At 38.6% G+C, this 14,876-nt stretch overlaps 1 protein-coding gene across 1 annotated transcript; it reads left to right on the top strand.

Annotated features, from left to right (window-relative positions):
- The first annotated feature begins 347 nt into the window (after nt 1-347).
- Nucleotides 348-13,593, top strand: LOC103468196 (ATP-sensitive inward rectifier potassium channel 12-like). Its single transcript, XM_008415095.2, has 3 exons — nt 348-667; nt 10,554-10,732; nt 11,633-13,593. Exons 2-3 carry the CDS (start codon nt 10,641-10,643, stop codon nt 13,275-13,277), a joined length of 1,737 nt encoding a protein of 578 aa, XP_008413317.1. The 5' UTR covers nt 348-667; nt 10,554-10,640; the 3' UTR covers nt 13,278-13,593.
- Nucleotides 13,594-14,876: the final 1,283 nt, after the last annotated feature.

The raw sequence follows: 14,876 nt of genomic DNA, 5'->3' as shown, positions 1-14,876 counted from the left end.
AGTAGCAAATTATGCTAACAAAGATGCAAATATTTACATGCCTACGTAATAAATTTGTTATATATATGTTGGAGTGATTAGTTTTTACATTAGTTAAGAAACTCAATCAAAAAATAATGTTAAAGTTAAAATTGCAAGAAACAAGTTGCGTTTAAAGAACCGCCTAACTTCTCTCAAACTGGGCTTGTAAATGTCACTCATAAATCTCTACTGTATGTTTCAAGGATCTGCCTGAGTTGGCTAAAGTCTTAAGCATATACTCCACATTTCCACTCCCTGGGGAAAACAATAGCACTTATAAATAGGCCCATAATCAGAGCTCTCTCTTTTTCTCTCTCCCACACTCACAAACACACGCATACGCACGCACAGCCACCGACTCTGTCAGGCATCAGGAGAGATACACAACTCTCAGGCAGGAAAGAAAGAGCGACTCGGTCTGCAGACAATGGAGCGACAGGAGAAAGCTCTGGATGAAGACATCACCAAGTTTGCACTCGAGCCATCGGGGTGAACTTTCCTGACAAAGATGTTCAACTACTAAAGAGAGGCAAGGAGGAAAAGAAGGAGAGAAGCGGCGACAAAAAAAACCCTGCTTACATGTCTGTTCATGAGGATGAATCCACAGTTTGGTGTTCATATGATTTTGATTTCAGCACTGCAAAAGGTGAGTGTGTGCAGTTTTCTTGAAATTATGTTTGAAATGCATTTATGTGATGCCAGACGCTGGTGATGTAGAAATAGAAAGGCTTTTCACATCTTTCAAACATGCTTTACTTTTGTGAAACAAAGTAAATCATAAAGTTTTATACAGTTTTATAAATCGACACGTTGCCCTGTGCTCTGATAAATGACTTTTTTAGAAGTTATGAACGTACAAGCAAGAAACTATTCGAAGAGCCGGCATCCTTTGTTTTTGTCGGGGCAGCACTTAGCTGTAGCTCTTCTGTCATCCTCCCCTGCTGTCGATTATTCCTGGAGGGGGTGAAAATTGATTTTCAGAACTGGACAGTTCCCCTGGCCTGAATGAAGCTGAGGACGTCACAGCTGCAGCTCAGTTTGCAAACGGCCTCGTCATAACTTTAGCTTGCGCTGTGAGAACCCATCGACCCGGATTTAGGGGTTTCTCCTGCAGGGTGTGGAGATGATTCTTTAAAGTTTTGTTTTAAAGGAACTGCAACACTATAACAGCTAATCAAGTTTTGATGTGGGTGTGAAAATGGCATCATTTGCAAATTTGCCATGCTGTTATGGGTTGAAATATAGACACTGGTTATAAGATGTGCAAAATTCTTAATTTGGAATATAATTTCCTAATGGTGGAACACACAGAGAGAAAGAAACAGAACATAAACATTAAATACCTTTGATTAAAGGCTCATGATTACTCTGTAGGTACATTTGTTTGGCAGCTAATTTTCAAAGGATGGGTTTCAAGAAATATATGAAATAACAAAGAGTTTGCATAGGTTTTTCATTAAATATAGGACATAAGTCTGTTGTAGATGAATAATTGTACTTGTGTGTTTTCCGATTTAAAAAAAGAGAACAGCCCTGGTGAGAGCTCTAGTTTTGGTTTTCTTCAGGGATGGGGCCCAGCAGGAAGCCAAGATAACACTCTTCAGCAATACGCAGGCCGCTCTCGCTCAGGAACATCTTGTACCAACTGTTACAGATTTGAACAAATTCTTGTCTCATTTAAGAAACACTTTTTTTTTTTTTTTTTTACGAAGGAAGAGGATTGTTTTTTCTGTTGATTTGTAAGTTTATAATGTTGATGGCTATAGATCTGAAAAAGAAAATCCCTCACATACTGAAATTCATTCTTTTAATTCTGTCTTTCAGACTCACGGGGCCCCAGGTCAAATAAGTAGAGCCAAATCCCCAAAATAAATAAGCCATAAAATTAGGGCATTGATTATATCTTCATGAGTGCATGAAAACCTATCAAGAAAGAAATATGGGTTTAGATGTATCTGTATTTCAACAATTTATTAATTATTATTTAAATGTGTTGGACAATATTTTCATGCTTTGATTATTGATTGAACAAATCAATCATTCACACTTTATTTTGTAATGCCACCTATTTTTATTATTCTAATTAATTTGAATAACAAATAGGCACATAATCAAATACGTTTCAAATACGTTTATTTGAAATGTATTTTCAAATAATGCAGTCATGCGCTATTTATTTACTGACTTATGCATAAAAAAAAAGATTATGATTTTAGCACATAATAAATTCAACATGACTGGTAAAATGCCTGGGGTGGAGGTGCCCAACTTCAGTCCTCAAAAACTAAGATCTTCAAAGGCTCAAATCTTTAGATTTTTAGTCTCGTTCAATACTTCCTGGAGATAAGAAAATATATAATTCGGGTCTTCTAACTGGGTTACAATGCCTGACTGTACCCTCAACGATCTTTTTTTGTGTCTGTTTTAATATGCAATAATTTTGGAATTTTGATTTCAGCTCCTCAAAAGATTATATTATGTCAGCTATTTCACACAATAAAACAACATTAGTCTTTCGCAATAAACACAACAAGCCAGCTGCACAGGTAGAGCAGACATGTTCCCATGGAGATATGCAGCAATTAAGATCATTATTACTTACTGCAGCTCTCTCCCAGGACTTCTGTCAGTGTGGGAAATGACTGTTTTCACACTGAAAGAAAAACAATGCAAGTTTACTAAAGTTATGATGGGGAATGTACTACCAAAAACAAAAGAAAAGCAAGAAAGCAAGCAAGAAAAAGAGATGCCTTTAGTTACATGAATTATCTTTTGAGTAGGAAGAAGCTGCATGAGAAGTGTGGATCAGTCCAAAGACGTTTTCCTATCATCTCAAAGTTATATGGCGTTTTCTTTTTTACCTGTTACAACTGAAGAATCCATAGTTTGAAGACAGTTTTATCACTTATTTATATGGCTAATCAGCATAATAAATAACAGTATCAGTTCTGCACTTGGTTCCTGCAAGATGAGTTTAGACAGTAACATTTTCTGGTTGCTTTGTCTTTCACTGCTACTTTTATTTTGAGGGCAGAACAATGTGCCAAAAAGCAGTTCCAGGAGAAAAAAAAAAAACTTTAGAAAATAACACTAGTAGTGAAGTATCACGTTCAAAAAGACCCTTGACTAGGCATTGGGCCATGTTTTCACTTTGTAAAATCTGGATAAACATATCATAGTTTGATCTGCTTTTGCTTTGAAAACAAGAACAATAAAATAAAAAAAACAAAACAATCTTAACATTAGCTGTAATATGTATTAATTTTTTAAAATTTATTTTTACATCTAGACTTACCGTAATTGAAAATGTAGAATGAGAATCTATTGGCTGCATAATTAGTTGGGCTTCCTACTTTAAACCTTCTGACTTGTCGTTTGCCAACTATAGTTTTAATATGAGTAAAAAGTGATGGATGGTGCTCACATGACAGTAACACCACCACTGTAACAAACAGAAATATTTGTTACAATCAAATTTATATTTCCTCTAAGTAGCCTTCTTTCAGCCAGCTGTCTGTCAGTGCTCAATAACAGGGAAAGGAAGTGCTGGACTGTTTTATTTTATATTTTGAAACAGTTTAAAACCTATATATATGTCGATACAAGCATCTGCCCCACAGCTACTCTGAATCTGTGGTGTGAGTCTTCCAAAGGGATGTTCTAAGAATTTCTGATTGGTTGCATATTTACAGTTGTTTGGATTTGTTGTTCCAACTCTGTCTTCTGAGCTTAATCTTCCCTACATCTCATCATTTCTCTTTAAATATTACAGTGAGAATATCTGGTAATGTTTTCAGAAACAGTCTTCAAATTAAAATTCTAATGCAAGAGATTTCCCTAAACTGTAGAGGGGGTGGGGGGATCACTGTAAAAATCATTGTAATCTCAGTAAACAAATAGACAAACCACAGATTTTCATACACAACTCTGGGGCAGCAGATGGAAAGAGACAACACGGGTATCAAAAACATCTTTTATGGTTTTTATTTGAGAGAAACCAATCGGGTTTTTCCAAATTTCTTTCTAAGAACTACAACACCTACAAAATACATTTACCTTTAATTCAAAAATTAAATGTGTTAAACATTTATCGTAAGAGCAAATGGCATTTTGCAGGTTCATTGATAGATATAGTAACCGTAGATCCAGCATCAAATATGTCCCTAATTTTTATTTTATTATGTTAACCTGAAAATAAAATCCTGCTTCTTGGTGACATTTCCAAACTTAAAGAGGGAGAGTTTTCAGTTTTGGTGCTTTTAATGAAAAAAAAAATAATAATAATTCCAGTATTATTACTTATATAAGCTTCCAATAGTCAGAGCAGATGAAGCTAATATGAATTGATATTGATGACTGGCTGACTGGGTAATTATTCATTATAACTTTAATATAGATATCAAGATGTTTTAGTTTGATACTTTCCTGATGATAACAGAAGGTTATTTTCCTTTGATTTAGATTTAGATCTGAGCTCACGTTATTTAATTGAACTATGTTTAGATTACATCAGAATTAACTACATTAAGTTGGCTATCAACAAGTCATATCAAAACATAGAGTGAACATGACGGCTTATAACTTCTGCAAATGTTCGTGCTTCAACTTAACTTTAGAAAGAAAGAGTTTCGGAGAAACACCTTTTGGTCACTGTCGAGATAAATGGGTACTGAAGGATCCAATGGAGTGAACTAAATGGGACCTAATGAGAAGGGTAGTATATCCAAGACTGTAGTCAAGTCAGAGTAGAAATACTACAGGATATTTTTATAGTGAAAAAGGACTCAAATAAAAAGAAAAAATATATATTCTAGTTTGAGTAAAAAAGTATTTGGTAAAAAGGTTACTAATTTTCTGAGTAACTTTTTGATTATAACATCTGAAGAAATGTGTGAAGATAATAATCATACAGACAAAATTAAAAAGTTAGGTGCAAATTCTGGTATTTTTAAAAAATTAACAAAAAAAGATGCGTAAAATCAAAAACACCATAACCAAATAAAAAATTTAAGCAGAAGAACAAAGCCAACACCATCAGTAGGTGTCAGAAAACAACCCCCTCCCATACAGATTTCTTCTGTTTTGATTTTTGTTACTCTTAACTGTTTTAGATTATCAAAAAAAACGACTGATGGTAGCCAGTTTGTAACATCAGCCCTTACATAAGTCTGGGAGCATCATACATCCAAGTATTTGCATGCATCAAACATGGAGTGAAAGAAAATCCCATCAAGTTTTGTATTATCATGTGTGTAAATGTGTGTAGATGTTTTTGTGTCTATTACTAAAATATCACTACTGAACTTAGGCTTTTAAGCTGCGTTTAGCTTAAATTTTCCCGAAAGCATCCATCGCTGCCGGTGGGTTATTGTACCGCAACAAAAATGATGCACGCACAAGGAACCATAACCGATGACCTTTCGCACCGCACCCAGCTGGGCTTCTATTGCTTATGCAACCCGGTGCTTTTTGGTTCCTCTTGCTGACATAACCTTGAAATCGGGCCAAAGAGCGGATCAATTGTTCCTCTAACAGCAGATTACCACTGATTCATCTCTTTTTTAAACCTTTGTCCCTTCCCCTGCCTGTCTGGTTTTCCACCCGTGGTAGCTCTGGACGGGCCTAGGGCTAATCACTGGGTAAGAATGCAATCAATAGGCTTTCATTACACAAATCTGTCTCGTCTGCTCCATGCATTAGGCAGAGCTGACAACTCTCGCACATTGAACATGAGATGCACGCAACTAGCCTGCTTCACACATTCTTGCGCCATGCGGCCACTTTCACACATGGTTGAAGAACAATTTCACAACTGATAACATCACTTCACGAAAAGAGGACACGGGCAACATACGGAAAAATAAGAGTGGGAGAGCAAGAGCAGAAACGTACTTCCGCGTGTTGTTCATGTGTGCTGCTTCAACCCTCAGCTGAAAATTCAACATCATATACTAATCTCTTTAATTACAACTTTTTCCTCGTGTAACCTTTTTTAATGTCTCACCTGATGCTGTTCGTTTTTTAGACTGGATATAAAATACTTTTTTTTTTTACCCCAGAAGAACCGGTTTGCAATTCATTTCCAATCGTGAAGTCTTTGTCCTATTTATTTTCAGGTGTACGTTCAGTGCCTTACAAAGATATTCATAGTTTTTATACTTTCTCAAATGCTGAATCCACAAGTTATTGCATGTTTTGTGACAATTTTAGCACTGCAACCAACAAAAACTAGAGCATAACTGTGAAGTGGAAGCTAGATGATGCATGAATTGTGAGGATTTTTAACACTCCTTACGAATTAAAATTTAAAAAGTGTGCCATGCACATGTGTTCAGGCCCCATAGCTCCTAAATAAAATCCAGTGCAGCCATCAAAAGTCACCTGGTTACTGAATATAGTCATTTACTCTCTGTATAACTCCAGCCCTCAGAGGAGAACCTTATTGAGCAAACTGCATAATGAAGAACAAGGAACAAAGCGTAAGGATACAGTTGTGAAGAAAGTTTAAAGTTGGGTTCATAGAGAGAAAAAAAACCCTCTATGTTTTAGCAATTCATCATCATAAAATAGAAAGAATGTTGCAACTGCTAACCTAACAACATGCATTGTCCACATGAAACGTGTCGGAAAGGGCAGAGGGAGCATTAGTTGGTAAAAGCAAAATGTTGTGACTCTGGAGGAGCTGCAGAAATCTGTAGCTTTTGAGGGCGAATTTTCTCCGAAACCACAAATTTCTCATGTACCTTCATAGATTAGTGGCAAGAAGAAAACCATTGTTGAAAGAAAGCCATTGCAAGTCCTGCTTGCCTGCTGTCAGTCATAAGAGACAAAACAAACCTGCTGCTAAAGGTGCTCTGGTTAGAAGAAACCAGAATGTAAAGTTGAGGTCTACATGCAAAAAAACATATCGGACCAAAACTAAAACTTCTCATCAGCCTGAAAATATTGTCCATGCTGTGAAACTTGTTGGTGACAGTATCATGCTTGAATGATACTTTTCTTCAGTAAGGACAGGGACTCTAGACAGAGTTGCTGGGAAGGTGGGTGGAGCTAAATACAGACCAGACCTGGAAAAAAAGATGTTAGAGGCTGCAAAAGACTTGAACTGAGTTTTGCAGTACAGCATGAAAATTCTCTTAAACATGCCAAATGGGACTAAATAGCATTTATGTATTGGATTGGCCCAGTCAAATCCATGACCTAAACCCAGTTGGGAATCTGTGGCAAGACATCCAGTCTGACAGAGCTTGCGCATATTTACAAAAAAATGGGTGAACTTTACAGTCTCTAGATGTGAAAAGCTGGCAGGCAGAGACAAACCCAGCAAACAGTTGATTCAACGAGAGTAGAAACAACAGCATAGTTTTCAAACTCTTATTTACTTGAAAGCCATGTCTTGTTTCTTTCTCTTCGTAGTTATGAACTACCCTGTGTCTGGTCGGTCTCATGAAATCTGTAGGCACTGAAAATTGTTGTATTAGTACAAAACGTGAGTTATTTTGCACTCCATGTTTTATTCCACACTTCAGGATAGATTGAAATATAGTCACTTTGTAGGTACAGTGTTGTCCAGAGGCAAATATGACGGTGAGAAAAATCTGAGTAGCTGGAGTCTGGAGGCTAGAACCCCAAAATTTTGATGTTGGATTCGTTTTTCCAGTATCACTCAATCAGTTCCAAGAAAGGATGTGTTGTGTGGTCTAAAGCAAGTTCTGGAAATCCACCAGGGACCCAAAAAATCATTTGACTCCTGGTCAAAGAAACCTTCAGTCAGGAGTCACACTTGATTTAGATAATGATCAATCAATCCTTTACGCTCAAATAAAAGGCAACTGGATTTTGTTTCTTGTTTTCAAGAGGTTTTTATAATTCCGATTCCTGATAATTGTTGTTTGTATGGGGTCTTTTAGACTTTTGCAATGCTATTATAAATGGAACAGTTTTGTAAAAAAAAAAAAAAGGATTTGTCCTCTCCGTTTTGGCTTTTTTGTCGTAAATGTCTCAGATCATTAGAGGAAGTCTTAAAAACTAATGAAATGACTTATTGTAGTACCAGTTTTAAAATAACAAACTGAAGGGGGAAAGGTCATCCAAACTAACCTGCCCCCTAAACTGGAAGGGCAACCCTTGATGGCAACAATCACCATCAATCATCACCTTAATGAGTCTTTTATGCTGCTGTGAAGGAATTGTTGACCAGTCTTTGCAGACTTGTTTTTAATCTGCTACATTGGAGGATATAAAGCATGAACAGCTGTGAGTCTATGATGGACGCATGGTTGTTTGTCCTGCTTGTTTTCACATCGTCCTGTGATGGACTGGCCTACCTGTCATCCAGTGAGCATTCCCCAACCCTGTAAGGATGAGCCTGTATAGACAATGAATGGATAAACAAATGCAGGTGGAATTGCTCATGTACTTTACATCATTATGCTGGCTACAAGCTGATGGTTGCATATTCTCCTACAGGATTTATTTATTTATTTGTCAGAGAAGACAGTTCATGGTGCAATCAATCGTAGCAAGTTGCAGCCAAGCTGCTCCAGACCATCCCACTAACAGCACCGTGTATGACTGCTGGTATGATTGCCTTTTTCCAAAATACAATGTTAGTTTTATTCCACATATAACAGTAGACACACTTTAAAGAGAGTGTGTCAATCCAAAGAATATTTTTGCAAAAGTCTTAAGGATCATCAAGACATTTTTGGACAAATACTAGATAGGTCTTAGTGTAATCTTTGATCAGAAGTCTTTAACACGCACAGGTGCCATACTTTCCCAGTCTGTTTCTTATTATTGAACCATAAACTCTGAACTTAATTGACTCAAGTGAGGCCTGCAATGATCTTGGAGTAATTTTGGTTGGCAGTCCATTCCTGGGAAGATTAATCACTCTTCCATGTTTTCTTTTATCGGATTACAATCATGATCTTTAACTTTAAATTCATTTCTCTCTTATATCACCTGTGGTTTTCCATGTTCGCATAAATTTTTAATAGCCGAGTGTTCGTTTTTCCAGAGCTCTCTTGACTTGACATTTAAAATGTATTAGGAAAATATGGTGTAAGTAATCATAAAAATTCTGTGTAGAAAAATGTCCATACTCCAATGAGCCAATAAAGCATCCTGACATGTTAGCTATAGCATCCTGACAAACTTAGCTGTAGATGTACAAACATTCTCAGAGGAAATGTTCCTGTTCCTACTATTGCTTTCACTTGGTAACCTGACTCTAGAAGCCATACATCAAGACAGTAGGGCAAATGTTCAAAATAAATGAAACCAGAGGACAAATAATACTGGATTCACCCACACATAGCTATTACAAATGTATCTTATAAACCAAGAGCAAAGAAGTTCTCTTGATTTCAAAACCAGAGTGCTGCGTCTCTAAACACACATTGCTTAGGCATCATGCCAGCTAAAGTGAACTTGGCCCAAGTACCTTGCTTGCATTTGAACAAGAATTGTTTCTATTGTTCAGAAAGTGTTTTTTGATGCAACTGTGTTTGTGCATACAGGGTAACGAGTACATTGGCCAGTATGCTACTTAGGACAACACCACTGTTGCTCTAAACATGATCCCTTGAAGTGTATTGCTGCTTACCAAAGGGGAGGGTGGAAATAATTCAGTTTCTCCCCAAAGGGTTCAACCACTGATCCAGCATTGCTGTTTATCCCTCTGTCTGGCCCCGGGCTACCTTCGAGAGCTGATAACTTCTGGCTGTTACACGGTTACAATACATCTGCCAGCATCTGGACCGGCAAAACAGTTGCCGGCTGACAACTGTTGCTACTGTAACATCCTGTGCCCGGAGCTCATTAGTTACCTACATAACACGTTTTATTTTATTTCCTCCCCCCTCTGTACAGAGATGGACAGGAGTACTTTATTCTTGACTTATCTTTCTAGAAAAAAAAACCCATCTTACAGAGAAGATCTTGGTGGATTGTTTGTCAGCTGGTATGAGAGCACTACTGTATAGAAAAAGACTTGAGGACAACTCATTAGCAGTTCTTTGCAATTGTATCGTCATGTACAATATAATCTGACCCACCACAGATACACTTTTCCACCTGTAGTAGAGCTTAAATTATTCTCTGTCACTACATCAGGGTTACAGAGACACTGACAGTCTTAAAAGATAGACTAGGTGTGTTTTCATCAGCGACTAGTGAATACTTAAGCAAAAATGACACAATGCAAAGATTCTCTGTGATGGTCCGATATTTTTGTGTAAGTTAAACATTTGCAAGAATTGAATGGATGTTGGTCATATCGTCGCTTCACCATTTTTTTGGTCATTTTGGTTACCATCTTGTACTTGTCTTTCTCACCTGCCACAAGATAGTAGACTCACACTCTGAGAATAATATGTCTCAGTTTCATACTCATTTATCAGAGTAGAAATGTACTAAACAAGCAAGCAAACAAACAGACTATTTGCGTTGATTCTGGTTTAGAATAAGATAACGTTCATGTTTCTAGTTATTTCATAAAATTGTGTCTTCCTTCTATTTATCTACAGGAAATGTATCATGAGAAAGGAAGTCTGATCACAAATGCATGACAGACCTGAGCTCATATATCCTCCTTGTCCAGCAAGAATACGTTAATGGTTGGAACTGCCCGCCCCAACCTCCATTACTGCCCTCGCAGACACAGCCTGATGATCACCGGTGCCATGGGAGCGGTGAGGGTCAACAGGTATGCTGCATACAAGTTAAAACTACGTCAGTAATTGCAGTTTGCTTTGTACCACACTGTACAATGACATCAAAAGAAAAGTCCTGTTCACCACAAACCACAAAACATTCCCACCAATCTATATTTAAAGTCATGGGAGTGAATGTGAAAGTGTAAATGTGTGTGGTGCTGTTGATGTTGGAGTTGAGGTAGATGTGAGGGAAATATTGTTTGCAATCAATAGCCTTTTTCACAAAGCATTACGTCACAAACGCACAAAAACAAACCGCCACCGAGCTCCCTCTGGCTGTCCATAAATCACAAGTGGATACAGCAATATCCCGCACAGCTGAGAGTTTTCAGAACTAAAGTTGGCCTGGGACGTCAGGAGGAATAATGGGACATTGATGTCACCATTATGCATTGAATCAGTTTCCAAGTTCTTTCTGTATGAGCCGTGTGTCATCAGTCAGCTGATGCAGGGCTGTGATTACCTTGTTTAGTGAGACAGGTGCGTAATACAGGTGGGGTGAGTTCTACCAACTCCATGCATCTCTCCTTTCACAAAACACATGGAGACGAAAAAATAGCATCTTTATAAAATCTTGAAGTGACTTGTAAAAGGGGCTACTGGCAGATACGTTGGGTGCCAGGAAGTATAATATCCATGTGCTTTGCAGTCTTTCAATACATATTAGGAAGTTGTACATTATCTAATAATGCTTCTTTGTTAGCTAAACTCTGGTAATGTTTAACTCATGTTAGCAGTTTTGATGGGATTTCTGTTGGAGCCAACTCCATCAGTGACTTCGTACAACACTTTATAGAGTCTTTCAAAATGAAAAGAGAAACACATCACTTTGTAAAATTGGGATCAGGTTAGTTACCTTTTACACCTTCTTCTCCTTTTTTCCCCTCTAGATACAGCATCGTTTCCACTGATGAAGATGCCCTGAAAATCTCAAGTTTGGGCCTCCACAATGGCCACAGTCCTCTGACTCAGCAAACACTATCAGGGGCATGCATGCGGGGTGAGGAAGAAGGTGGAGGAGGAGACTATCCAGGAGGTGATGAAGGTCGAGGGGCTTTGCCCTTGAGGATGACGAACGAGCCGATCATCCACAGCAGCTGTCGTTCCTCGCCTTTGTGTCGTCTGGACCTGGATCTCAGCACTGGACGGCTGCGCAGCCGCTTCGTGAAGAAGAACGGCCAGTGCAACGTGGTTTTCAATAACATGGAGGATAAACCACGACGATACCTGGCTGACATTTTTACCACTTGTGTAGACATACGTTGGCGTTACTTGCTGCTCATCTTTACCGCTACCTTCCTTCTGTCCTGGCTGCTCTTTGGTTTTATCTTCTGGGGAGTTGCACTTGCTCATGGGGACTTTGAACTGGACCTTCCTGTGGCGGATGAGGATCCTAGAAGTATCTCAGAGGAGGCAAAAGATAAAAAGCGGCCATGCATTCTCCACATCCAGGGTTTCATTGGGGCTTTCCTCTTCTCAATAGAGACCCAGACCACTATTGGATATGGCTTCCGGTGTGTCACCGAGGAATGTCCAATTGCTGTTGTGACAGTGGTGGTGCAATCCATTGTGGGGTGTATAATTGACTCTTTCATGATCGGCACCATCATGGCAAAGATGGTTCGCCCCAAAAAGAGAGCGCAGACCTTGCTGTTCTCGCATAATGCAGTCATCGCCCTGAGAGATGGTAAGCTGTGCCTCATGTGGCGCCTAGGGAACATGCGTAAAAGCCACATTGTTGAGGCGCATGTGCGTGCGCAACTCATCAAACCGCACGTGACAGCTGAGGGTGAGTACCTTCCCTTAGAACAAACAGACATCGATGTTGGCTATGACGACGGACTGGATAGACTGTTTTTGGTGTCACCGCTGGTGGTTGTCCACGAGATCAACAAAAACAGTCCTCTTTTCAACCTGAGCCGCAATGACCTGCAGAAGGAGGACTTTGAGATAGTGGTCATCTTGGAGGGGATGGTGGAAGCCACAGCCATGACTACACAGGCCCGTAGCTCTTACTTGGCCAGGGAGATCCTTTGGGGTCACCGCTTTGAGCCGGTGGTGTTTGAGAAGGGTGACCGCTACCATGTGGATTATTCCCGCTTCCACAAGACTTACAAAGTGCCATCTACACCTCAGTGCAGTGCCAGGGAACTGAGCCAGAAAAAGGGTCACAGTGGGCAATTGTCCTCCTCCAGTTCGAGCTTCTCCCGATCTCCATCACTGTTTGCTCCGAGAGCAGCAAGACGTTTGCAGGGATCGCACTCCCCCAGTGCTTTCTGCTATGAGAATGAAGTAGCTTTGTGCTGTGGAGATGATGCAGATGATGAGGAGGCAGATAAGGAGATGGACGGTCTCAAAACAGGAAGTAAAAGGGAGATAAAATTAAGGGATGACATTCACTTGGATTTCAAAGGGGCATTTGTGAAAGAGCAGACAGTAGAGATGCTGTGTGTTCTGGACACAGAGAATCAGATCAGCCTCGACAGACTACAGCCGGCCCTACCTTTATACATCAGCAGAGAATCAGGAGTTTGATAAATGATCATTCCTGCCATTTTGTTTGTTGTCTGACATTGTTTGATTCAACCAAAGTACTGAACTGAGATAAATGTAAAAATGAAAGCTGCAGTGTCAGCTTTGCATGTGGAGTGAGAGAGGTTTGTTTTCTTAGAACTGGAATAAATTTTGTTTTTGTGTAAAATACAGTTTCAGTCAAAAAAAAGACAGCATGTGTAAAAACCTCAGCTCTTCTACTGTTAAATGTGGTGACAGAGTAATACTTTTATTTCACAAGGCATCTTGAAAATGTAAATGTTTTCCTGATTTATTCAGTATTATTTGTGTTTGATCTATAACTAACTGAAACTTTTTGTTGTTAATTTGCAGTCTTTTTTTGTAAATATATGCTTTTATTAACTTTATTTTGGATCTTTTCAGATCTTAGGACAGGATGTTTATTTATTATTTAACATATAAAGGCGAGAAAGCACAAGATAATTTTCTTGGTTATCTGTATTTTGAAATTGTGTCTTCCTGAATGAGTTTCTTTAACTGTTTGTATTTTATTAATTTGTTTCTTGAAAGTCCAACACACTATGTTCCTAAATTACCAAGCACAAAAGAGGTACATGGTGCAGAAATAAAAGAGATTAAAGTAAGACCTGTGCAAATGAAGAACAAGCACTTTATTATAATATTATCAATAGAAACAAACACTTCACAACTGTCTCTTCGTTTTGTATGATCAAACATCTATTAAACAGCAGTTTATACTGTTAAGACTTTAATTGTCTGTGCTTTGTTTCTATGCTCTTGTGCAATGACCCTCCATACAAGTTCATCTGGGGTTTTGTCCTCCTAAGATAACTTCACTGACCTTGTGTTTACTATCAGTGACACTTCTCTGTTGAATATATCTGCTCATGTGAGTCACACGCATATGAACTTCAATTCTTAACTCAAAGGGTTTAATATGATGTCACCCTTTGCAGCTGTAGCATCTTCAACTCTCGAGGAAAGTGTTTCCCTGAAAGCAGTGTATTTATGGAAATTTTCTGACCAGTTTTTCAGAAATGCATTTGTGAGATCAGACGCTGATGTTGGACAAGCTGGTCCAGTCTATTTTATTTTAATGCTTTTTTTTTGGTTCAAGTAAGGACAGTGCATGCAGGCAAGTTCTAAGACAACAAAGTCACTTATTATTACCTTTATGAATCTTGCTTTGTACAGTGGCGTGCAGTCATGTTGGAGAAAGGAGGGGGCATCCTCAAACTACCTAGTGCCAGGGAACTGAGCCAGAAATTATTCAAAATGTCTTAGTGATCTGAAGAATTAGGAGTTTTTTTTCACTGACACGAAGGAGCCAGACCCAACTTCCACCAACATCTCAACAGTACCAAACTTTGATTCTGTTGGTGAGCTCATCACACCACGTGTCTCGGAACCCACTTAACCTTGTTCTGTGATTTTACATGACCTACCTTATTGTGGCTGAGTTGCTGTCATTCCTATTTCACTCCACTTTGTAATATTTCATCAAAAGCTGACTGAGAAAATGAACAAGTGGCATCCTGACATTTCACCACTGACCCATTCCTTTACTTATGTTTGTGCATGTAGAACGATTCTGCACAT

Source organism: Poecilia reticulata, linkage group LG1 (genome assembly GCF_000633615.1).
Source record: "Poecilia reticulata strain Guanapo linkage group LG1, Guppy_female_1.0+MT, whole genome shotgun sequence".
Taxonomy (NCBI): domain Eukaryota; kingdom Metazoa; phylum Chordata; class Actinopteri; order Cyprinodontiformes; family Poeciliidae; genus Poecilia; species Poecilia reticulata.
Note: the sequence above shows the minus strand (reverse complement) of the source record. Positions and strands in the feature narration are given on the sequence as shown.